General features: G+C 43.1%; 1 protein-coding gene across 1 annotated transcript in view; it reads right to left on the bottom strand.

Moving 5' to 3' along the window:
* Positions 1-365: 365 nt before the first annotated feature.
* Positions 366-25,385, bottom strand: part of Prtfdc1 (phosphoribosyl transferase domain containing 1) — a 79,536-nt gene continuing 54,516 nt past the window's right edge. Inside the window, exons 4-9 of the mRNA XM_051205708.1 lie at positions 19,004-19,069; positions 7,967-7,984; positions 6,565-6,647; positions 6,083-6,129; positions 1,647-1,723; positions 366-438 (exon numbers count right to left, since the gene is read on the bottom strand). Coding sequence (XP_051061665.1) covers positions 391-438; positions 1,647-1,723; positions 6,083-6,129; positions 6,565-6,647; positions 7,967-7,984; positions 19,004-19,069 — 339 coding nt within the window. The 3' untranslated portion in view covers positions 366-390. The remainder of the gene's footprint in view (positions 439-1,646; positions 1,724-6,082; positions 6,130-6,564; positions 6,648-7,966; positions 7,985-19,003; positions 19,070-25,385) is intronic.

Genomic DNA, 25,385 nt, shown 5'->3' with positions numbered 1-25,385 from the left:
ATTTCTGTAAACTGTTATAAAAAGTTACAGCATGAAGGAGTTAAGTGAACAACAATATTTGAGTCATGGGTGGGAGTATCCAGGGGAAGAGTCATTGAGCATAGTGACTGTACTAAAGCAGAAGGTGTATTTGGGAGCATGAAGGTGGGTGGGATTTAGGGGGGATCAGAAGTTTAATTTGGAATGAGTCAAAAGCAGGCATAGTCTTCTCTTCCTAAAGAAGCTTTGATATTTACATTCTAATCTGGGGGGGGAGGGGAAGCTCATTTTTAAAAAGCCTTTTATTCCCTGCTGAGTGAAGATGACGTTGGAGACAGATAGACTTTACACTCTGGCTCCCTGAGTAGAAGAACCGCGTTATTTGGGAGAGAGATGAGGAGTTTTGCTTCATCATAGTCGATATTTTTCTTTACCGTTTTCATTGATTACGCATATGTGCTGAAACAATAGAGGGTGAAAAGGCATTAGGATTTTATTTTTAGTTTAAAAATACATATATAATGTGTTAGATGCCTTTCTGACATTTTCAGCAAGTGTGTTTTGTGGTCCCCTATAGTGTGAATCAGACCTGCCCTAGGACTTGCTGTCCCAAAGGTCATTGGCTAAATGGATCCAAATCCCACAACAGTACCCCTTTCCCTCATCAGCATCAGTTTCATAACAAAACACGAGACACAAAAAGTGTGATTTGGTAACAGCAGTATGATATCTTGTGATTGGGTACTGTTCATCTAAACACATGTATGTTTCTATGAATGTACAAAATCTAGAGACCCAATCAGTGTTTGACAAGAGGTGATTTAGCTTTGAGCCCTAGTCAGGATTTGGTTTCAGGCTCCCCAAAAGTAGATATATTGAGGCCACAGTAATGGTTGCCCTTGGCGGAGACAGTTTTCCATTGGTGAAATGACAACTGCTTGATTGAAAGGAGAAAAAAAAAAAAAAAAAAAAAAGTACTGTAAAACACAATCTATACCTGTGGGTCCTCTTTTGGATAGCAAGAAATATGTTAGGACCATGGAAAAGGCTGAGCAGTGAAGCCACAGGAAAAGGGGCAGCCTTAGAGACTACAGCCACCTGCATTAAGGATACACTAGGCATTGCTGCTAGAGAGCTTACATATCCCAAACCCTTGGTCTTGGGGACATTTGTTTTTTAATTTCTAATAGTGAGACATTGGTTGGTCACTTTCGGTAAGATGTCCTCTTCCAGATCACTTGGGGTGGATCAGGGTCATACCCATGGGTACCATGCTGGAGAGTCTGTTTCTGTGTGCTGAGAAAACTTCTTCCAAAGTCACTGTAATCCTAACAGTTATCACACACAGACATGAAATGGCGTATAGAATATTGGCACCTTGTGGTGACTGGCAGGGCATTGTCAATGACTATAGAGGAAAAACAGCTTAGGGCCATTGTTCTGCTTTCCTTTTCTCACTACAAAATACAGATAAGCATGACATGTTTCTGTCAGCCTGATACCCACCTTGTAGGGTACTGTAAGGATTGGAAGAATTCTCTGTATCTCCTAAAGTGTTCCCATCACAAAGTACACCTACAATTTACCACTGTTTAGTAAGCTGTTAAATTGATGCTAGTATTAAGGTCTTAGGCAAAGAGAATTAGGGTTTTGTATGCAACACTTACATTCAGGTCTCTGAAGTATTCATTGTAGTCTAAGGCATAGCCCACCACAAAGACATCTGGGATCTCAAATCCAGCATCTTAGAAGAAAGGGACAAGGAAGAAAGTTTAGAGCACGTAAGCATACTATTGTCATATGCTGCTGAGGTACTTAAATGGTAAAGAGAAGTGAGGAATAGTGTGCAGGACAAACCCAGTGAGTGTCTTGACCAGGATGATGTCTTGGGGACACAAGGGAAGCAAGCAAGCATAGATGAGCAATGGACCTGTATGTAGTGCACAAAGTTTGAGGAAGGGTTCCCGGGGTCCAGTGGATGACGAGGTGTGTGTATGTTAGTTAGCCATGTGGTTCTGTTCACAGTGAGTGTATGTAATGTCATAATGCCTAAGGAGATGTTCTTAAAAGCACAAAGGACCCTCCAAACAGAAAGCATCATGGCACTGCCATAAATAATTGGTGTGCCTGCTGCAACAACCAGGAAGCAATTCTCCCACTGTGTTACTGTCCTCAGCTGGTCGAAGGACTGGAAAGCAAAACCTGGGAGACAAGATGAAAGGAAAAGGCTTGTTTGGCTTGAAGGAGAGAATGCAGAGGGTTATTTCTATGCTGATCAGTGCAGCCACAATGCAGGGTTCCTAAGTAGCTCTTTATGTTGAGAGGAAAATGATGTTTATTAAGAAAGAGACAATAGGGGTCTGGAGAGATGGTTCAGTGGCTAAGAGCACTGGCTGCTCTTCCAGAGGACTCTGGTTCATTTTCCAGCACCCACATGGGAGCTCACAGTTCCAGGAGATCTGACACCTTCACACCAATGAACATAAAAATAAGGTTAAATAAATTATTTTTTTTCTTTTTTTTTCTTTAATTTTATATAACAAAGTCCAATTAAATGAAAACAAACATTTATACACAATATTTGGGAATTTGGGCGTCGTTCTTTCCAAACTACTTCCTGCTGGTAAGGGGCGCTGTCTTGGGGGATTCGAAGAAGATTCAGATATCCTAGCTGTAGTCTGTAGGGCTGTTTTGTCCAGCTGTTTGGAATGTAGGATCAGCTTGTACTCTGTTTCAGGCGGTCTGGTGTGATCAAACCACATTAGTCTGGAAGGAATCCACATCTTTTCATTTTCTGTGGAAACAAAAATAGAAATACTTTTCCCCAGTAACTTGTTCTTCAACTTAAATTTTGGAGTCAAAGCGTTTTTTTTTTTTTTTTTTTTTTTTTATTATTTTACATGTCGATCCCAGTTCCCTCTCCCTCCCTCCCTCCCCCTCCAGCCCTCCCTCCCTCCTTCCCTCCCTTTTGCCCTCTCTACCCTCTCCCATGCACTCTAAACACCCTCCCCTTCCAACCCCCCACCACAATACCATATGTAGGGGAATGCCATCCAGTTGGGGTCATGTAGATCTGACAGGATCTGTGAAGTAGGGACTAGGGCTTCTCTCCTATCTCTAGAATAAGGCAGTTATCCCTCCATGGGGGATATGTTTGCAAAGTCCTTTTGTGCACCAGGGATACATCCTGGCTCCACTGTCTGAGGTCTCTTAGACTGCTCAGACCTTCTGGCTGAGACCCATATTCAGGGGGGGTCCGAGTCAGTCCCCTGTTGGCTTCCCAGCTATCAGTCTAGTGGCCCTTAGCTCCTCCTTGTTCAGGTAAGCTGTCTCTATGTACTTCTACCGCATGGTCTTGTCCTCTCCATCTGCTTCTGGGTTAAATAAATTATTTTTTAAAAAGGAAAAGAAACAGACAACAATTCCCTCCCAGAGATCTTCATACAGGATAAGTGTGTGTGGCCCAGTAGTTTTCACACTTGCTTCAATATGTTGGAATCTTATACATTCATTTACTATAATACAATAGAAGAGAGACATGCATGCCTAGTTATAGGAAACTGCCCTAAGGTACAGCCTGTGGACTAGGAGCATAGACAGTGATCTTCATGGTCATGGTCATTTTTGCTGTTGTTGTTTTCTCTGGAGACATTGTTTCTCTATGTAGACCTCGGCTGTTCTGGAACTCCCCTCAGTAGGTCAGGCTGGCTAGCCTCCAGTTTAGGCTGGCCTGTCTCTACCTCCTAAATGCTGGGATTAAGGGCCTGCACCACCACTGCCCAGCCCATCATTTTTATCTCTATGACCCAATATGTCTTCAATTTACAGGAAGTGCTAGAAACAAAGGATCGGTTTTCTAGGGGCTTGAGTTATGAGTTCACTAAACAGGTAGACTGTTTGATTCCTTGAACTTGCTGTTTCTAGGAAAAATGATCCAAGAACTGAGTGGTGAATGTCTGTAATCTCAGTACTTGGGAGCAGAGCTGGGAGGCATTTAAATTTGATGCTAGGCGGAGCTACACAGACAGACCCTGTCTAAACAAAGGGAAACAAATTCCAAGAGGAGAAGCAAGGGCAGAAGAAGAGACATTAGCATTTGAGCACATAACAAAGAGTCAAAGACCTCAAAAATGCTGTCTCACCATTCCAGAAAGGAGAACCGGATTCTGAGCTAGCTAACACAAGGGAATTAGAGTTCAGGAAACCCTACTTGAACAACAATGGACTTTTCAGTGGGTAATTCCCCACAACACAACAAGTGTGGCAAGTCAGACTGTGAGAACTGAAGCCCAAAGCCATGTAGAAGGTCGAATACTGTGGTGTTATGGAGTAAGAAACTGATGAGTCAGGGGCTGTCAGGAATCAGAGGAGCCCATCACTCACTGATGAGTGCAGCTCCTGCAGTGTTTGTAAATGTCATGACCTAAAGCAGACTGCCTGGGCTCATTGCTGGCCCTCTTCATGTGCTTATATGACCCTGGAAAGCTATTTAAGCTTGTTGTGGTTGTGTTCCATTTCTCCATCTATTAAATGGGCATAACAATAGCAGCTGTTAGTGAAGATTAAATTAATTAGCCCTGTATGCCAGTAAGAACCTGGTCTGGCACATCATAGCTTCTTACATTGTTAGTTGCTGGTATGTAAAAGTGTGTGTGTGTGTGTGTGTGTGTGTGTGTGTGTGTGTGTGTGTGTGTGTGCAGGTGGCTGTGGAGCCCAGACACATCTGATCCCTCATGAAAATGGAGTGACAAGTGGCTGTGAGTTGCCTCATATAGATGCTGGAAGAATCCGAATCCCCTGCAAGAGCAGTATGTTTTTAACTCCTGGGCCATCTCCCCAGCCCTATATTTTCAATGTCAATTAATGTAATTTCCTCACAAAATTTCTGCTTAATAACCTCACATAATGATAGTGACATACAGACTAGACCCTAAGGTCAGCAACCAACAGGAAAGGGTCATGGGCTCTACAAACCAGATCCCAAGGCCAGCAACCAACAAGAACAGGCCATGGGCAATACAGACCAGAAGCCAAGGCAAGAAACCAAGAGAAACAGGCCATGGCTCTATAGAACAGATCCCAAGACCAGCAATCAACAGCAACAGGCCATTGGATCTATCTGTCCAGAGGTGACTTGGTGTGCAGTTGGGAACCCAGCAGAGGAGATGTGTGTTAGAATGAAGAGACCCTGGCTCATGACCCCTCCATACTAGTCCTCTTTGTCTAATGTTTTTTCAGCTTTTTAATGAGAATTGGAGCCAAATTATCCTAGGGACTTCAGAGCAAACACAAATTAGAGAAACTTAGTTGACATCTGTTTTAAGCAAGTTAAAAAAAAATCACCTCTTATTTAGAATAATACACAATTCAGTGGTTTGGTTTTTTTGTCCCTCCTGGTAACAGAGCCAATCTTATTGTGAGGAGGACAGCAAGGTACACTGGAAAAGGAAAGTCTCCCCAGCGCACATGTGTGAAGTCAAGTGTGAAGATGCCTCCTGAGAGTTCTGCTTGCTCATGTGGTGTGTTCCTGATTTTTTGTTGGAGGGAGCAGGGAGATGCCCGTTAATATGCAGGGTCTGGAAGCATGTAGAATAATCCTTCTAATAATGCTTTGTAGCACCTCTTTGATTGGTGCAAATAGCTGCCAGTCAGAGATCCTGAATGTCTGAATTGGTCTTAGGGGAGTAAGTTTGTTTCTACCCTAAAACTGATCAATTGCATAAAATGTAACAGTAGAAGTATCCAATGGATCCAATGTGCCAGAGTATTGTGGAGAAGACCTGTAATCCAGTACTCAGGAAGCTGGAAGAGAAGGATAGATGCCTATTAGAGGCCAGCCTGGGTTACATAGTTGAATTGTATAGTATTCTGAACTGAATTACATACCAGTGAGGTTCTTTAAAATGCAAAAAAAAAAAGGAAAAAAATCTAAAAAATCTAATATACAGAATGGAGTTGTTGTGAAAGATGCAAACCTAATATGTGGACTCTCAAGACAAGGTGGTGGAGACAAAGAATTTGCAAGGAGGACTATTAGTCACACAGGGAATGCCAAAATAACACACTAGCACCAGAAAACCACGCTAAACCCTGGAACACTTACAGTCAGGTCTGAAGCTGTCACTTCTGGCGGTTCTCTTCACCAACAAACTGCCATTAAAAAATAATAATAATAATAATAATAACTTGAACTACTCCAATAAATTGGCATGTGAATTGCGAAGAGAATTAAATACTGTTGAATGTGTACTCCCCCCAGGCCTGTGGCGCAATGCGTCATCCTGGCCTGTTTTCACTCCTGCCTTTGCAGCTGCAGCATGACATCGATGTACTCGATACAAGGAAGTGGGCTGAGCAACTGCACAGGGCTCACCGGCTGCCATGGAAGCATGTGGAGAAGGGTCCTGTTAAACGCCTTCCTCTCTTTCCCCTTTCTCTCTAGCAATCAGATGAGCTATTTGTCAGGGTGTCCAAATACACAGCATCCCGGGTTCAGGGCCAATGGCTCGGGACAGCATTCTGGGAAAGGATGCCTCTTGGTCTTGTTTGGAAGAACAGAACACTGTGCTGTGGCATCTGACTCACCTGGCTACCTTCACCATGTTGGGTTTGTATTTCTCAATGCTGTTGAGCAGCGCTTTCATGGTCCTCCCAGTTCCAACAACATCCTTTGCAAAAAACAGAGTTCAACAAAGCAATGTGCACAGCATCCTGTCCTTTTCATTTGCAGAGCTATTCCTTAGTCATAAAATGCACATTAATTTCAAATGCCAACCAACAGGAGTCATCATAGGAAGCAGAGTCAGTCATGTGTTCATGGGCATATCATTTGGAGGCTGGAGACTGTGCTGGTGAATATTATGTTCTTGCATCCTTCAGCTGTGTAGAAGGATTCATTCAGTTCAGCCACTAGAGAGCTGGGCCCTCCCTCACTGAGTGTCCCCAGACTCATGCATGCACAGTCAGGGACTAAATTTGGCCCGGAGGTTACATTTCTTAAAACAAAAGACACATGAATTTTCATGGACATGGGGTGTACATCTGAATACACTGAAAGGATAAACACCTCCTTGGTCTCCCTACTCCTTAGGGGATGCCGTGGCTGGGAGGCTAAATGTGTCTGGGCAGCAGCTGGCGACAGCCAGGAGTCCCAAGCTCCTGGGCTGCCGTGAGCACAGGGTCTCCGCTGCTGATGATCTGTGGATGCACAATTACCCGGAACTGGCGGCTGCAATTTATTGTCCTCCTGACAGAATTCAGCTGCCAGGAGCTGATGATGAACACAACAGGTCTGAGGCTAGCCAGGGTCTGGTGACTCATTTGGCTGGAGGGTCTACTCCCTGAGTTGTGTGGAGCCAGAGCTGTGCATACAGGACACAATGACAAATGTGGAACAAAAGCCTGATGACAAAAAGATCCTCTGGGTTTTTGGTGGCTGATAAGACACCATGCTTCTTGAGGAAGCATGGCTATTTTACTGTGGTACTCTGCTGCAGTCACAAGACAGCCTTTCTGTTTCTCTCGTAACAGAAAAACAAAAACAAAAAAGACCCACCACCACCAAAACCCCATAACTTTCCCTTGGATTGTCATGTTAATTGATGGAATTTATGATTTTTGAAGCTTGTGAAAGGATTAAATCCATTAGAGGTCATTGGGTGAGGAGAATTCTAGCCTTAATTTTCCTGTTAAATAAATAACAATAAATGTATTGACTGGTTCTACAAGCTAGTTTACTCTCTGAACAACTGTTTGGCTCATAAATCCATGCAAGAACAGACTGTGATATATGTGAGATTATATGTAAAACAGGACCAACTACCAAATAGTCATTGTAAAGTGTTGGTTTTAAATTATTTGAATCCAGTGGCTATAGTTGGCTTCTGTTAAACACATTTAAAGACTTGACCAGTATGATAAGCTAGCATTTGAAAACTCACCATTAGATTCTTGTCAGTTCCAATACCAAAAGGAAAGGTCAGCTTACCTCAACAATGAGGACATTCTGGAGGGAAATAAAAAGACAAAAGACCCAATATTTCATAATATGATTTAAAAAAAAAAAAGCTTGGGCCACAAAATAAATGCAAGTTTTATTTATAGTTGGAATTTCATAATGTGCTAAGTAGATCTTCCTTATTCTATAAGTCCAAACAATTAGAGTAAACCTAAGTATCCCAGATTCATTTTAACATCCCTGTGGAAATACCTGATGTTGCAATTTTATTGTCTGTACTCATGTTAGTAGCAGGCTCATGTCAGACCTCCTTGCCTGTTTGAAGCAACTATCCACAAAATTATGACATCTCAATAGTGCCATGTCCTTCTGTCTCCCATCTTTGGGATGCCAAGCTCACCAGCAGGAAAGGCAGCTAACATAAGCTACATCATTAATGAAGTGCAGATGATCATATACTTAAATGTGACAGCCTATTCCTATGTAGCCACCCAAACCCTAGATATATCTGCCCTTGGGTTTTCAACCCTGAAGAAATGGAGTGGGGATGGGTGGGGTGGGTAATTGAAAGAGCTCTGAGGGGCCTGCTCTGTGTTTTACTGACATAGTCAGATCCCTTGCTATATGCTCACTGGCATTCATCGACTTTCCCTTAAGAAACAAATTATATTTCCTCCCAATTTCTTGTTAGATAGTTTCTTCCCCCACTAGACTTTAAACTTCATGTAGTGGGAAATTGTGTTTGTCTTGTTCACTGGTGCATTCCCAGACCATTCTGCATTGCCTGTGTGCAGAAGCAACAATTATTGTCTAAAAGAATGAGGACTGTTAAGCTTATCAATGAAGTAAAATGAAACAATTAATTGGATTAGTAGTAATATGTCAATGCTGCACACCAAATTATGACTATGATAATATACCATTCCAATCACTAACTGGGAAGAATATTCCTTGAAAGTAATAGGGTTTTATTTTAAGCTTTTAAATACTTTTACTCTTTTTTATTTTTGTGGTAATGTGTGTGGGCACATGTGCCAGCTCCCTGATCTTTCATTCATCCTTGATTAAGTAACTGTAATATCAGAACAAACCATTTAATGAATAAAAATATTAACAGTCACCTACCTATACACAAATACTGGTAAAGTTATATTTTACAATCTATGTCAACCATTTCTGGAAGTGCTTTTCTAATATATATATATATATATATATATATATATATATATATATATATATTTTTTTTTTTCTTATTTTACATATCTATCCCAGTTCCTTTCCCTCCCTCCCTTCCTCCCATCCCCTCCTCCACAGGGAGGGTGATGCCTTCCAGGAGGAATCATCAAAATCTGTGGAGTAGGGGTCTAGGCCCTCCCTCCTGTCTCTAGGCTAAGGGAGTATCCCTCCATGGGGAATGTGCTCCCAAAGTCCTTTCGTGTACCAGGGATACATCCTGGTTCCACTGTCAGAGGTCCCGTAGACTGCCCAGGCCTGAGACTCATGTTCAGAGGGTCTGAGTCGGTGCAATGCTGGTTTCGCAGTTATCAGCCTGGAGATCCATGAGTTCCCCCTTGGGTATAACATTCTTATTAAACCTATTTATTAAGAATATTAACTTTCACTTGGGAAGCAGAAGTGGGTCTCTGTGAGTTTGAGGCTAGCCTGGTCTACAAAGTGAGTGCCAAGACTGTTACACAGAGAATCGCTGTCTTGAAGAAAAAAGAATATTAATTTTCTTATCAAGATGAAAGGCTGTATTGTCTACTCTCAAAGCCCTTGTATCATTTCCAGGCTACTGTACATTAATATCATGCATGTGGCTTAGCCCATCAGATACTCTAAAACTCACACTAGCAGGAATCCCTTTAGTGTTTCCAACATGGCTTGCTATGGCCTTTGCCCTCCATCTACAGCACTTAACTTAGACCTGTATTTTCAGTGTGATTGAGGCTTGACCAAACCTAGAACTAAGGAGGATGCTTAGAAAATGCTGGGGTTGATTGAATTTCCTTGTTCACCAAACCTTTTTGGTTCAATTATGTAAACCAATACATTTCCAAAATATGTTGGTATGCATTATTGTCTAATTAAATAGGGAGCCCTGAAAATAATTGTCTGTCTGTCTTCCTCTCTTTCCCCCTCTCCCTCTTCCATTTAGAAACTATGTAAAATAGATGCCATCTTTGAAAAAATTAATCACAATTCCAAGACTGTAAGTAGGAAGTGGGACTTGGATGTGTACTGATTCGGAGATACATTGTCAAAATCATTCCAACATACCTGAAGTTTGAAGGTTTTAAAGAAAAAATGCCACCTTTCCACCTTCCCTCTTCTCTCCCCTCATGCATGTTGCTGTAAGAGGTAGTCACTTTGAACTCCACACTGCCTTCCTGGCTGGAATGCCTCTATTTTTCATACATGCAGATACTGCACATTTCTAAAAATATATGCAGTTAAAAAAAAAAAAAAAAAGACAAACCCTTTTTTGTAAGGCTGAGATTGAATGCATACCAGGCAAATGTTCTAGCCTCCTCCTGATATATTTACCAACATGTCTTATGTAGATAATTTGGTTTTTAATCATACTCAAATCATGTTTGAAAACAGAAAACCTAAACATTTCCCTCTTCATAGCTTCCTTCCCTTCCCTCACCCCCATACACTAGGTAAGCAAGCGCTCTTCCGCCAAGCTGTACCCCAGTCCTGAATTTCCTTAAGTTTTTGATGTGTATTTAACTTTAAAGAATTTAAATATATTTGTGTACTTGAAAACAATATTAAACTTACCATAACATTCTCTATTTTATACAACCAAAATCTCACATCTAACAAAAAATGAAATTCTTAATACCACATAAAGCCAACCACAAGTTCATATGCTTCCAGTTGTCCCTAAAATGGCCTTTGTAATTTGTCTGCTCAATCTAAAACCACACATTGGATTCCACTGTATTTTGAATGTGTTCTCCACAGTTCTTGCATTGAGAAATGAATCACCAGTATACATTAAGGTGAGGCCTGACAGAGGTGATCCAACCATGTGTTCTGCCCTCAAGAACAGAGTGCTGCCATCATTTCAGGAATGAGATAGCTGTCTTAATAGCAGATTGCTATGAACTAGAGAACTACAAGACTGCTCCCAACTAACAATTTGAGCTTCCGTGGAAAGGCTATCATAAATGCCCTTCCCGGAGAGTGAGATCAACAACTAACTTCTCCATGGAGTCCTCAACTAATGCCTGTTGAAAACAGGACCAAACACCCATACATAAACACTGAGTCGAACTAGAACCCAGATGCAGATGGAGAGGACAAGACCATGGGGCAGAAACACATACAGACAGCTTACCTGAACAAGGAGGAGCTAATGGCCACCAGACTGATAGCTGGGAAGCCAGCATGGGACTGACTCAGGCCCCCCTGATTATGGGTCTCAGCCAGAAGGACTGAGCAGTCAAAGAGACCTCAGACAGTGGAGCCAGGATGTATCCCTGGTTCACAAAAGAAGTTTGCCAACATATCCCCCATGGAGGGATAACTGCCTTAATCTAGAGACAGGAGAGAAGCCCTAGTCCCTACTTCACAGTACCTGTCAGATCTACATGACCCCAACTGGATGGCATTCCCCTACATATGGAATTGGGGTGGGGGGATGGGAGGGGAGGGTGTTTAGAGTGCATGTGAGAGGGCAGAGAGGGTAAAAAGGGAGGGAAGAAAGGAGGGAGGGAAGGGAAGGAAGAAGGAAAGAAGATGGAGGACAAAAAAGGAATAATTTTGGCTTATTTCTTTCACTTTCTGTAGCTCATTTTCTTATGAGACATCATCTCCATCTATCTTTAATGATCTGCAATTCTTCCCTAACCGACCTTTCATTAATGTCTACCGCTTTTAATTTGCTCTGAGCAGTCTACTAAAATTCCCACTTTCTGAGTGGGCAACCTTCGGGATTTTTTTCAGAACTCTCTGTGCCTCCAAAACACTTCCCATCTGATAACTGTGATCGCTGAATCTGAGATGTTTGCCAATTACTGTCTTAGTCATCTCCTCACACCTAGCTCACTTCCTCCCAGAAAGCCAGTAAAAATCTGCGGGGGCTGTAGGCAAAAATTCTCTAGTGGCTCTCTAGCCTCTGGTGTGGGGTTTTGTTGCTATTTCAAGGTCTGAGCAAAACCCATCCCATTGAGTGTTCCTAACGAAGAAGGAAGCAAGAAGGTAGGGAAGAATTATGCAAATAGAAACGATTTTTTTTTTTTTTTAATGATGTCTATTCCTACCTTTAACCGTTGAAAACACAAAGCGATCAACACTTGACTGTCTCAACAGCAGCAGCAGGGGTTTGTGGGTGTGGTCACCCTCAGAGGGATTGGCCTGGCAATGGTGGGCTGGAGGGTGGCTGCTGAGGAGTGTGAATATAAATCCCACAGAGAAAGGAATGTCGCTCAGCATTTCATTTTATAACTGACAAAATTGCCAGAGTCATCCATCAGTGGGCATCTCCACTATTGTTCTCAGCCTAGTCAGAGGCAATAAAAAGGAATGGTTTAAACAGTTAAGGCAGCCAAGGTGGTGGTGGGGGGTGAATTTTGGCAAGTTTCAGTGCTTCATTCTGGCATTTGATTGGAAACTTATTTGGGGGTGGGGTGGGGTGCTTGTCCCCTGAAATCTTGCGGGGGGGGGGGACCTGCACAGCTGTTGTCTTCACTGCCAGATCTGGGCCTGCTTCCCTGCCTCTCTGGTTTTCTTTCACCCTTTCAGGGGGTTCTCTTCAACATGAATAGAATCTACCTGCTTTAATGGAGACACACATTTTATGAAGTGCCAGGATTAAATCAACCTGGGGAAGAAGAAAATGAGAGCGAGAGAGTGCTGTGCCGACAGCTTAAAGACACGGAGTAAATGCTTTTAAGCGCCAGAGGTGATTGAACAGAACCGGTGAGGGCTCGGTTTTTTTTTTTTTTTTTTTTTTTTTTGCTCAACAGCAATGACCTATTTAGAACCGTGACTCAGCCAGTCAGCCTCCCTTGAAAGTGAAAGAAGGCAAAGAGGAAAAGGAGAAAGACAGAGTCCTTTCTCTCATTTAAACTCCAACATCTTAAGCGGACCCCAGAGGACCCAGAGCTGTTGGTAACACACAAGGCAGAGCTGAAAGGGGGGGGGGGCTGCTTCCATGTGCTCCCGGAGGTGGTTCTTCCGCAAACGGTGTAAGAACCATGTCTATGCCTTCCTCTTCCTTTTTGCAGCGGCCCTTGCTTTGCAGCTTTGCACACAAGCAAATCCTCAGGGTGGGTCTGTTCCTCCTCTCTCTTGCACTTTCTTCACTCTACTTTTTTATGCATATTACATTAATTTATTAAAAGGATATTAACTTAATTAGTTGATAGATTTTTTTTCTACAATATACCATACTTACATTCTCCACCCCCCCCCCCCAAGCAGCTCCATAATGTCACCTTTGCCTAAACTCAGCAAGGTCAACGCTATTGAGACAGTCTACTCTATAAACCCAACCCAACCACGTTTGCAGCTCATTTATCATTTCCTTGTTCAGTTCGTTACTTGTTTCCTTAGTCATTCATGGCCAGCCCTGTCCAGCTTCCCTACATTCTCTTTCTTCCCCCATTTGAAATCTGCTTCTCTTTTCTTTTCCTTCTGCCTTACTCCACCTTCTCCCAAGATTATAATTCCAAGAATCTTTCTTCTTCTTTTCCAGAGAAAGGGATTTCTGGAATGACTCAGGAAGTTATTCTTGAGGTGCTCAGCATTGAGGGAGAGAAGCCATACCTAAATTCCGGGTAGGGTACTAACATGATAAATGCAAATTTATTGAATGATGATTGTATGATGAGCATATGAGAAAGCAGAAGTTGGTGAACTGTAACAACCTTGCCACTCAATGCAGGTGTTTATTTCAGTGTTAGACTCTTCTACAACCACCAGAACAAGAGCCCTGTAAGTGTTGAGTGCTTTATGCTCTTAAATTAGCTCTGGCTCACACACAGTCTGCATCATTGGGAAGAGATTCTGGATTCTGGAATTTATGGGATTTCTTTGTTGCCTTGAAAATTCTTCTTGGGCAGACAAGACTGAACAGGTGAAGGGTTGAACATAAACTGTCTTCCCAAAAGCTCCTGTGTGGAAGGTTTTGTGCCCAGGTGGTGGCACTACTGAGAGGTGACTGTGTCATGAGGACCTAACTTCATCAATATGCTATTTGGAAGTGGCGCCTTATTAGAGGCAGAATGGTACAGGGACATGTCTCTGATAAGAGTTGTATGTCCTGCTTCAGAAGACTCCCCCTCTCTCACCCAGCCTTTCCTGTCTTTCCATGCCTTTCTACCATCATGTTCTGCCTCACCATATGACTAAAGCAATGGAGCCAAACGGGGCTGAGATCTCTGAAACTGTGAGCCTCTCTTTAGTTGTCTTCTCGAGTATTTTGTCATAGGTCCTTATAAGGAAAAGGACATCCCTAAAGTTAAATGAAAATTTTATTTATTTTTTTCCCCAGTAGTACTTGCCATCCAATCTAGGGACTCGTGAGGGCTAACCCCCAACTAGGCAAGCACTCTAGCTACCACTGCTACACCCAAGGCTAGGCAAGTACTCTACCACTGAACTACATCTTCAATTAGGCAAGTACTCCATGTACCACACTGCTACACCCTAGGCAAGTACCCTACCACTGCTATACGCCCAGCTCCAGTTATTTTCACTCCCCTATCCTTAGCCATGCAGCATTCACTTCTTCCATCTTCCTTTTTAAGTTTCATCAGTACTGAAGCCTTTTGCCTTCTCTTGAACACTCAACACCTTTCTCCTCCAGCCCTAAACAAAATCAGCTAGTTTGATGTGTCCTTTCATAGCTACCTTCATTAACTTTTGTTGCTCTCCAAACCATTCTCTGCAAAGCAGCCAAAGTGTTCTTAAAATACAAGTTGGATCACATCACTTGCCACCAGAGGCCTTGCCAAATTGGCTTAGATTTAGCATTCTCCTCTGCCATGTCCTTGCTCAAAATTAACTGAAACTGTCTTTCTGATTTCTACATGAGATGATGCACTCACTGCTTATCCAACATTTATTCCAACCCTTGATGGACCAGGCTGTGTATGTATGATGCTGGAGATGAGATGGCAAACACAGTGATCTCTGCCCACTTCTCACTGACTTTCTGGTGGGGAAAGGCAAATAAAAATGGGGCTCCTAAGTAAGTGCTAAACTGTAAACTGTAGGAAGGGCTCTAAGGGAATTGGGCTTTCCATAGATGTATACTGGGCTGGGGGATGGTAGAAGAGCACATCAGGTATCAATTCCTGATGGCTTTGCAGGGAGGTCTTGCTGTACAGAGCAGATATTGGGGTTCAGGAAGAGGAAAGTGGGTTCCAGAAAGAAGGCACAGCTTGGTAGGAAAGATTTAGCTAGTGAGGGCCCAGTGTCCTGAGGCCAGTGAAATATGACAATGTGGTGGTGGGGGCAGCCAGGTCAAGCAGCATTTATTATAGCCAGGAATTTGGCTTATATTTATGAAGCATCAGATGAAGGCTTGCTAAGTAAACCACAAATAAGTCAGGTAACCAGTGATGTCCCCAATACCACACAAGACAAAGTTACAGAAAATATGTTTGCTATATACTTATACTGAATATTTAGTCAATATTTGAAGTTCAAATTTGACTGGGCCACTTTTTTTTTTTTTTTTTTTTTTTTTTTGTTAAGTCTGGCAACTGCTAATTAAGAAGCCACTAAAAGGTTTCAATTGGCAAGTGTGTGGCCCAGTTTGTATTTTAAGAAGATCCCTTGGGAGGTTTTGTGAATAATATTTTGAAGCCTACCAAGAGTCAACTGGATGCTGAAGTTTGTTAGCACCCAGGTGATGGCAGAGTGCGTCACACTGGCTCTGTATACAGGTACAAAAAGTCCCTCTAAGAGACAAGCTCTGCCTGAAGGGACCAGACCCTCACCTGGCCCCATGCTTTTTAGCAGCCATAGCAGGCTGCAGAAAAGACCCAGTAAGAGGCAGGCCTCTGACTCAGCAACATGTGTTGAACTTCCTGACCTTGCCCAATTTTCCTGTCACTAGGAGGTCAGATACCCATCATATGGCAAGAAACCAATCAGAAGTTAGCTGGCGGGCTTTGGATGTGCTTTACTGTAAAAGTGACATACAGAATATAGCAACTGCACTGGGAGGGCCTATAGGCCATAGCAACCAGTTGACCAATCAACACAGGGCATGTCACCCAAGTCTGGAAGTGCACCAATCTTGAGACTATTGTGGACTCCAGACACTCCCCTTGCTCTACCCCAATAAATTCCCTGCCCCTCAGTCCCTCAGGGTCCTTCCTGCTCCATCCCCTGTGTCAGATGGACAGAGGAACCGAGTTGATACAGTTAACTGGTTAATTGATTAAAGAAACCTTTACTTTTTGCATTGGAGAGTCCACTCCTTGGTGGTCTATTTGGGGTCTCGAGAACTTGGCATAACATGCCTGCTCCCACTCTTGTTATCTTGTTCTTCTGAAGAGGCAGGCAGGTCTTTGCCTCTCCCTTCAGCTCTCCCCTCTCTCTACCTCTCTCTCTCTCTCTCCTGTCTTTCTATTTCCTTCTTCCCTTCCCTCTTTCCTTTCCCTTCCCTTCCCTCACTCCATTTCCTTCCTCCAACAAAACTTCCCACACAAGCTTGGTCTGGTCTGGACTGGTCTGGTCTGTATGGTGTGTTTGTTGCTCCCCTACCTTGGTTTACACTCACGTGCCATATCGTGACAAAGTTCAGGAAAGCAAGTTGGGCTCAGAGGGTGGTTCAATGGATGTGGTGGGTTGGGGTGGGATGTCCAGTGCCTTGCAAACCTTGAAGTGAGAAGAGATCATCTAGGAGGTTGCAATCAGGAGTTCTGGTATGGCTCCTGGGATTCTGAATTTCTAATGAGCTCCTAGGTAGTCTAATATGGACCTAGGTAGTGCGGACCTTGAGCCAGAAAGCTCCTAGAAATAACTATGGTCCCAGAACCATATTAGGCCTCATCCCTGTTTTTGCAAACCAAGTTTTATTGGAACAGATCCATTTGCTTCAGCATCACCTCTAGTTGCTCTCATGCTACAACAGAATTGATTAGCTGAAACAGCGACTGTTAGTCCACACTCTCTAAAATATTTATATTTGGCTCTTTGTAGAAAACCTTGCTTGCCTAGACTATACTTTGAGAAATAAGGGGTTAAGACTAGGAAGACAGCTGGGAAGGTAAAATGCAGATGAACACCCAGACTAGCTGAAGATCTGGTGGTTGTGAGGATCATCTTCCCTGCCTCACCTAGCCCTTCCCTCTGTGGGGAGCTAGGCACCTGAACTTCAGTCTTTAGAATCGAGAGAGGTTGTCAGTTGTGGACTGGCTAGTCATTGTTGGTTTATCTTAAAAGGTTTTGTCCCAAGGGGTCCTATGTGGCACCTGTTTAAACATATAGAAGTGTTTCTTTACTAACAGGAGGGTATAGATATAATTAGATAGCATTGGGTAGCTTGAGGGAAACTGTCTTGCCAGCAGGTCGTTGAGGTTGTATCCTACTTGTATGCTGTCCTCCTAGTTGTTCACCTTTCCCTCTGAATGCACGCTAGCTTTGATCTCTCAGTAATTTACAACAGGAGACACCAAAAGCCAAGACCTGCCAAGCCTTCTGCCCACTCCACCGCTGATAAGAAGCCATTCCCCACTGCCATCCCCACCCCCAACCTTGTCTGTAGGTATGCTTGTCTGTAGGGAAAATCACTTCAGAGCAAAATGGTAGGAGAGAGGAAGCCCAAATGGAATCCTTTAAGAGTTGTCATTTTGACAGTCCTCTCAACAAAAGCACAAACAAGATGCAGACGGTGTGTGGTGCTAACTGTATGGAAAGAACTAAACTAGAATGACTTACAGAACTCTTCCAGGCTGTTAAAAGCTTTGGATTTCAGGAAACTGCTTTGAGTGGTTTAGCTTTTCTAGGATAGTTCCTGCTGTATCGTAGTACTGTCAAAAGATGCTCAGTAATGTTAGCCAGGTCACTGCAGCTGCCACAGAACAGAACTCACTGCTCCTGGAACCCATGAGGCTGTCTTCAAGGGAAGAAGAAACTGTTTTTCTAGTCAGTGTCCATGCAGACCGGTAGCGTTCTAAATATTATGATATGCATTTTTATTAAATGCGGCTGCTGTTCTGCTTTCCCCATCCAGGGAATTGTGTAACGGTAACAGCTGCCAAGGATGAGAGATTAAAGCATTTCTATTTAGAAAGCTGAAGGTTTTTTTTTTGGGGGGGGTAGCGAGGGGATATTCAGGCTAGATCAGGATAGGTGAAGAGAAACAAATTCTGCAGTTGCTGGTTGCTTTCACTTCCAGTGAATCTGCATTTCCAATCACTCCACCAGGATCATCCGTTTTGTAAAGCAGCCCTCCCTTGGAAATCCTGGAATTTATGTTAGAATCCTTTCACTTCATAATTAGTCAAGGACAAGTTTGGAACTCCAAATAAAAATAGGGTATTTCTCCCCCTACTCATCCCCAAAGTCTAGTGGGTTTCACTCTTTGTGTGGGTGAGGGTGTGGGTGGGGCTGTAGGAATGGGGTGGAGGTGGGGGTGGGCCTGTGTGGATGTGGGGGTGTGGGTGGGAGTATTAGCCCTTCAGCAAAGAACTAAAAAACACCATATTGTACATTTCCATAAACCTGATTAAATGCCTTACCACAGTGCTTGCTGCAAAGCAACAGACAGACACTCGGACAAAAGAGAAAGCTTCTTTGGGGGGTAGAGGTGACTCTGAGGTGAGCAGAAAGAAGCCCAGCAAGGGCCCAGGGTTTTGTTATCTGAAATAAGACTGGACTTGGAAGCCTCAAGGATACAGTCTGCAGGCCGTCCTAGAAGATTTCTTTCTATTGGCTGTGTTTTGGACAGGAGAATAAAGGGCCTCACACATCTATTTGCATGAATTAGCAAACCCGGGAGAGCTTGTGAAAAGCATTTGGAGCTCTGACCTGACATAAAGATCACATAAGATGTGCCCAGAAGTGTACGTCTCCTGAGAAGTTACATTAACAAACCTTTCCATCCAGTGTTGTAAGGTCCTCGCCTCCTATGATCTGCATTTCACCCATGGACCGGTCATTCTGTGGAAATCAGGGAGTGGGGAGAAAAGGAAGACAATGACTTCTGTGCACAAGAAAACCTTAAAAACACATTTTCCCATCCCCTTGGTTAATGGGGATTGCGCCTTGCAAATACAGTGCACATAGCTAGCAAGGGCTCATGGTTGCCTATGGTTACCAAGAGCCACTTTCCTGCAGGCTCTTGAGACAAAGCCAGCTAATGACTGGCTGTCAGGGAAAGACTGTAGAGGGGGATGGACAGCTAGAGAGAGGATAGATAGACTTAATACACCATAGACAGTACCTGTCCTGAGGTAGACAAATAGAAAAAGACAGCCATTTGTGGACTTCACTGAGGTGAGGGGGTTGGGATGCTGCAGGAGCAACTTCCACTAAGCCCTGGCTGTGGGTTGCAGTGGAGAACAATCAAATTCTGATTTCATAGGAAATGGGGCCCTCATCTATTCTCTGTCCTTGGGAATTCAGCACTTCATCTGATGACAAGAGCCATTGCAACAGACCATGGAATCAAGGAAGATTGGTCTTCTGATGTGAGTGACAAAGTCTCAGGACCCTTTTTTAGCTCCGAGAATGTGAGAACCAGGGAGATTGTTTGAAAATCCTAATCTTCTAAGAGTGAGTTTATCATTCATTTTTCTTCAATGTTTAAGTTTCGAACATTCTGGTATCCTAAGAAAACTTAAAATAACACACAAAGAAACAGCAAATTCTTGCTGTTTTAAAGTGTATCACTTGGGGAAGAACTAAAATGGAACTTGTCTTCTGCTTTTGCCTCTGCCTCCTGACAGACACACATCAGAGAACTGAAGCAGACCGACTCAGCCAGTCTGGTCCATGACCAAAGCAAGAATGTGGTGATGTTGCAACGCCTTGATACAATGATAAACTTGAGAAGACAATCATATGTGTGCCTTGCTGAAGCAGGAGATGTCCTGTTACCTACACAGACAGCTATTCCGTTTGTCAGTCTAGCTGTCTCTTCCCTTATCTTGACAAGGGCTTCCCTCATTGTGGAAGAGTTCATCCCATAGAGGCCAGGCTTAGCAGTGCCGAGAAATCAGCCCATCTGGAGGCCACTGCCAGCCTTAGAGTTTCTAGTCACTCAAGACAATACCTGGAGGAATTTTCTTGCGCTGCCTTGAGTTGGATTCTGCTGCCTACAGGTTGCAATCTGTCATGATACAGAGTTACTTTGTCTGGGGATTGGTTGCCTGGGAAAGAAAAAACAATAGCCCAAACACCAATCTGACAATTCTGCCAGTGAAATACCTTTGTCTGACCAAAGGGGGGAAATAAATAAATAAATAAATAAATAAATAAATAAATGGATCAAAAGTGGAGAAAGTGGAGAGAATGAGAGACCTTAAAAATGTTCACTTTGGTCAGGCATCGGTGGCACATGCCTTTAATACCAGCACTTGAGGCAGAGGCAAGCAGATCTCTGTGAGTTCAAGGCTAGCCTGGTCTACAGAGCGAGTTCTAGCACTGGGGAGGCTGAGGCAATTGGTTCTCTTTGAGTTCGAGGCCATCTGGGTCTTCATAGTTAGTTCCAGGACAGTGAGACCCTGTCTCAAAAGACCCAAATAAATAAAAGAGTCACTTCTACTTGCTAAAGTATTTCCGCTTAGTGCAGCATTGAAGGGAACATCTAAAAGTGAACCACTGAATTAGATAATCCTTGAAAGAGTGTGATCCATGAAAGAGAGGAACCACTACAACCTAGACTTCTAGTCTTTTTTTTTTTTTTTGTACTGGTAATCCAATTGCCTTCTAAAGCAGTTATGATAGTGGCTAAGAACTTGTAAAACAGTATCAAAGGAAGGCTGGAGAGTCAGCTCAGCAGTTAATTGCTTTTGCTATAATCAAAGAGGACCCAAGTTCAGTTCCCAGACCCCACATGCAGAAGCTCACATTAGCAAGCAGTTCCAGGGCATCTGACACCCTCTGTGGCCTTCAGGGACACTCATACTTAGGAGGCATACACAAATACATATACCAACATCTTAAATCTTTAAAAAGTGTCGAGAGAGAATGCTTTCTTGTCATTTATGGGGACACAGAGACACAGGACTCAACATGGGATGATCTTTGTATTAGAGTGGGCTATTCTGTAACCAGGAGAAACACAATTTCAGGTCAGGGATAATCATAGCTGGACGCAACCACAAACCACAAGGCAGCACGTACTATGTGAGATTTGGATTAACGGATCAGAGTGCATTTTGAAGTAATTCTGTTATTCTACCCACTCTGTCTAATGTTTATCTCTATCCTGTTGGTATTATATTTGTTTGTTAAAAACAGAACAACAACAAAAGCCAAGGACCATCAGAAAACTAAACACTGAATTCAAAGTTGCACAGCATGCTGCCAAGCGAGTCTCATTTACAAAGGCCTGTCTTAGTCCAAGTTCCTAAACATGTTTTTAATATTAGATTTGTCCTTAACCCATCTGGAAGTTGTATTTTCTGAGTGTGTATATAGTCAATTATCCCAACACCCCTTACTGTATTATTATTTTCCCCTATGGGCTGGAAATGCCCCTTTTTAAAAAATCATATTTTTTATCCTCATGTAAAAGTGTCAGCTGCTATATTTTTCCAATCTAGCATGCCTGTTCTAGTATTAATTAATGTGATATGCTCAATTAATTAACTTGACTTGCCAATTAGTTATAAATAGGAACTAAGTAATTAGCCTTTTCCTAATATTAAAATTCTATTCTTGTAATGGTCACAGTTTTTAAGGACGTCTTTATTAATATCTAGTAGGGTCTCCCCCCCTTTTTTTCTGTCTCATGTCTTGGTTATTTTTGTTCTTGCTCTTTCTCCTTCCAGTGGGATGTTTTGAAGATCAAATGAATTGATTGGTGTGGAACACTGGGAACAGAGAATGACTAGCCCCTGGTCCACCTGACCCTTACAGTTGCTGTTGGGATGGCAAGCACTCTAGTACTGAAACCATGTTGACAGTTTGGTCTCCAGCTTGGAGGTCTGGGGATGTGGTAGGACCTTTAAGAGGTGGAGTTTAGCAAAAGTAGAACATGTCTCTGGGAGCTTGTCCTTGAAAGTGACACTGGCACTCTAACCCCCCCCCCCCAACTCCCTCTCCTTTCCTGGATGCAGGGCCAGAGGGATCACTTCTGTGCTGCCTCCATAATGTGATGCTTCACCACAGGTCCAAAGGCAATTGAGGCAGTCAGTCCTGGACCAAACCCTCAGAAGCCTGAGGCAAAACGAACCCTTCCTGTTTGTAAGCTGGTTATCTCACGCATTTGTTACAATGGTGGAAAGCTGATGATAACTAAACTTCGTGATCATGCTTTCCTTTTCAATCCATTGGGAAATGGGCTCTTCCCAGGCACACGAGGCTCTGCAGCTCCCCTGGTTTAGTGACTACAAAAATAAGTGGGTTTTCTTTTCTTTTTTTGTCTCCTGAGACAGAAAAGGGAACCGAGAGATCCAAGTTCTCCATCTGTAGGCTTTTGACCAACCTTGTGTGGTCATCCGGTTCAGCCCTTACTCCAGCATTTAAGATGGTAGCAGTAGCGACAGCCTCTTGAGCTTTTAGGAAGCTCTATGGCCGCTGCTGTCAGCTCCTCACTTGCCACTGAGGTTCCTCTCCATAGCATTGAGCTGGTCACTTTCTCTAGTCTGCAGTGCCAGTGATCTTCATCAGCCTGTTCCTTTTCTAAGCTTAAATGCTGACCTCCCCTGCCCAGGGAGGACTTCTCTTTCTCCTGTCAGTCCTCACGGGCAAACATTTTATTTCTTTGAGATCTCATTGTGTTAGAGTCAGAAAAAAGATCTCCTGGTAGAAAGAATAGGATCTCTAGCCTGAGTGGAGACTAACATTCCAGTCAGCCAGGTCATTCACTTGGATAAGGGACCACACCTAGGAAGGTGAGCTCAATGGCACAATAATGAGTACTTTAATGAGATGTTTTATTTTCCTTCTCTTATCCCCACCCCTAGTGCAATAGCTTGCAAGACCACAGCTATATAGCTTGTAACTCTCCTCTGTGTTCCTTAACGCTTTGAGTTTCCCCAGATTTGGATGTCCTTATCTTCCTCCAATGCCTTCCTCTATGCCATGTGGCTGCTTGTCAGCCATGCATCCTGCCTCCATGCCAACATAAGCAGCATGGCCTCTTTTCTTTCTTCTCTTTTCCATCCTCTTCCTCCAGGCAGCAGCTGGTGTTTATAGGTGGCCTGCTTTGCTTGTTTGTTTGTTTTAAAGTGCTAACAAAATTGTTTTTGGAATTCTGCATGGGTCTTTTATTAACAAGACCAAGAACCTGAAAAGGAGGATATGATTTCCTGCATACATATCAACTCTAGCAAGGCTTCAGGAGGGAATGAGGTTAATTATATATCCAGTTCACTGTCTTCAACCATGATCTATAGCTAATGGTTCCCAAGAGTCATATGCAAACTAGAATATGCAAACTTGAGCTTACTAGTCAGTACTTCATCTGACGACTGAGTTAGTGTGTTCTGTTGTTGGATCTTTAAAACAGATTTGTGCTAGCCTCATAAAATAGACTGGGTGGTTTCTTCTCCATCCCACAGCATTTAGAAGAGTGTTTTGAATGAATGAGTTTGTCTGCTCCACTAAGATGCAGTAGAGCTCAGAAGAGTTGATAGAGGGTGGCACCATCCCAGATCCACATGGCAGACGTGGTCCCGCCCCTCTCTAGTATTCCTAGTATCGAGAAGCACATAGTGACTCTTGAGGCAAGGAGTGAAGTGAGGTACAATAGCAGAAGTGGCCAAGAGAAACAAACATCACAGTAAAAGCTGATGATAAAGGAAGTGTGAACAGACTAAAGGAAATCTCTGACATTTAGCTCTGCCATTCTTAGAAGAAATATTTGGAAAGTTAGTTTAGGTGACTTGCCTTCCAGGTACTGTTACACACAGCAGGCCCAGACAGCCCATCGAGCATCATGCTTCTGCATACAGGATTGGACAGCTTAGATATTGCTTAGTAAAAAACAAACTGAGGAAGAATAACTACTGAAAATATCCTGCCCTGCTGAAGAACCAGAAGAGGAAAGCCAAGAATATAAATAAACAAAAGAGCCATTCTCTAAGCCATTCATTTTCCAAGTCAGAACATTTTGCTTTGAAACCTCTGTCCTGAGCATCCCCAGCCATCCCCTTCTACAGATACCTCCACTTGTTGCCTGCTCATGCTCACTGCTGATGCTTCAGGCAATGGACAGCTGTGCCGAACAGAAATATTTTATTACATGAAATTTTAATGCTCACAATGTAAAACTTCTAGTTAAGATGTTGCACAGTATTCAAATTGAGTCCTTTCTTTTTTAATATATTTGATACCAAGCCAGATAATGAGGATGGCTGAGCTGTGTCTGGTGTCCCAGTTTTTCAAGCATAGGCCCCCAAGTGAGGTTGGACATGACACTTAATTGGGTCTCTCAGTTCTTTAAACTGCATGGGATGTTACAGCACAACCAGGATATGACACAGAGCCTCATGTGCTATCTGCATCTGTGCCTGATTCCAACTGTGTAGTCTCTCTTGTCTTATTGGATTCAAAGGAAAATGTGGGGTGGGTGTGCCGAATAGTTTCATTACTAAACCCAAAAGGCTGAAAGCTACCATGCTAATGTTTGGGAATTCATTACCCCTTGGCATTGTCTTACCATTTTGATTTTGGTTTACTGTTTATTTATTCATTTATTTTTGTTTCACCGTGTAGCCCTGGCTGGAATGCAAAGTCAGAGATTTGCCTGTCTCTGCCTCCCGAGTACTGGGATTAAAGGCATTTGCCACCACTGCCTGGCAGTTTTCTGTTTATTTAAATGTATTTTGCTTCAGAAAGAGTTTATAAACCCATTTGACCATCTCTGGGGTCAGGGGTGGTAAAAGATAACTTGGAGACAGAGTGAACAGATAACCTGTGTCCACTACCTTGGAACAGACCCCTGGGTTCCAGTCACTGGTGTCCCCCCTTCAACATTTGTTTATGAGACAGGGTTTCTCTGTGTATCCTTGGATGTTGAGGAATTCAATCTATAATCCAGGCTGGCCTCCTTCTCCTAACTGCTGGGATTAAAGGCAGGCATCACCACAGGTTTCACGCAGGTTCCTTTTAACAGGTGTATGAACTTGAAACAATTTAAGCACTCTGCTTTAGTTTTCCTATGCATAAAAAGAGTGTATTCATGGTTCTACCTTGAAGGGTTATCAGGAGGGGGTGGACCAACTCATGTGCATGGAGCATTGGCAAAGGTACCTGGCATGCAGCAGTCAACAACACTTGCAGGGTGTACTCTCTTCTTGCCATC

Source organism: Phodopus roborovskii, unplaced genomic scaffold (genome assembly GCF_943737965.1).
Source record: "Phodopus roborovskii unplaced genomic scaffold, PHOROB, whole genome shotgun sequence".
NCBI classification, from domain to species: Eukaryota; Metazoa; Chordata; class Mammalia; order Rodentia; family Cricetidae; genus Phodopus; species Phodopus roborovskii.
This window is presented reverse-complemented; position numbering and strand designations above follow the sequence as displayed.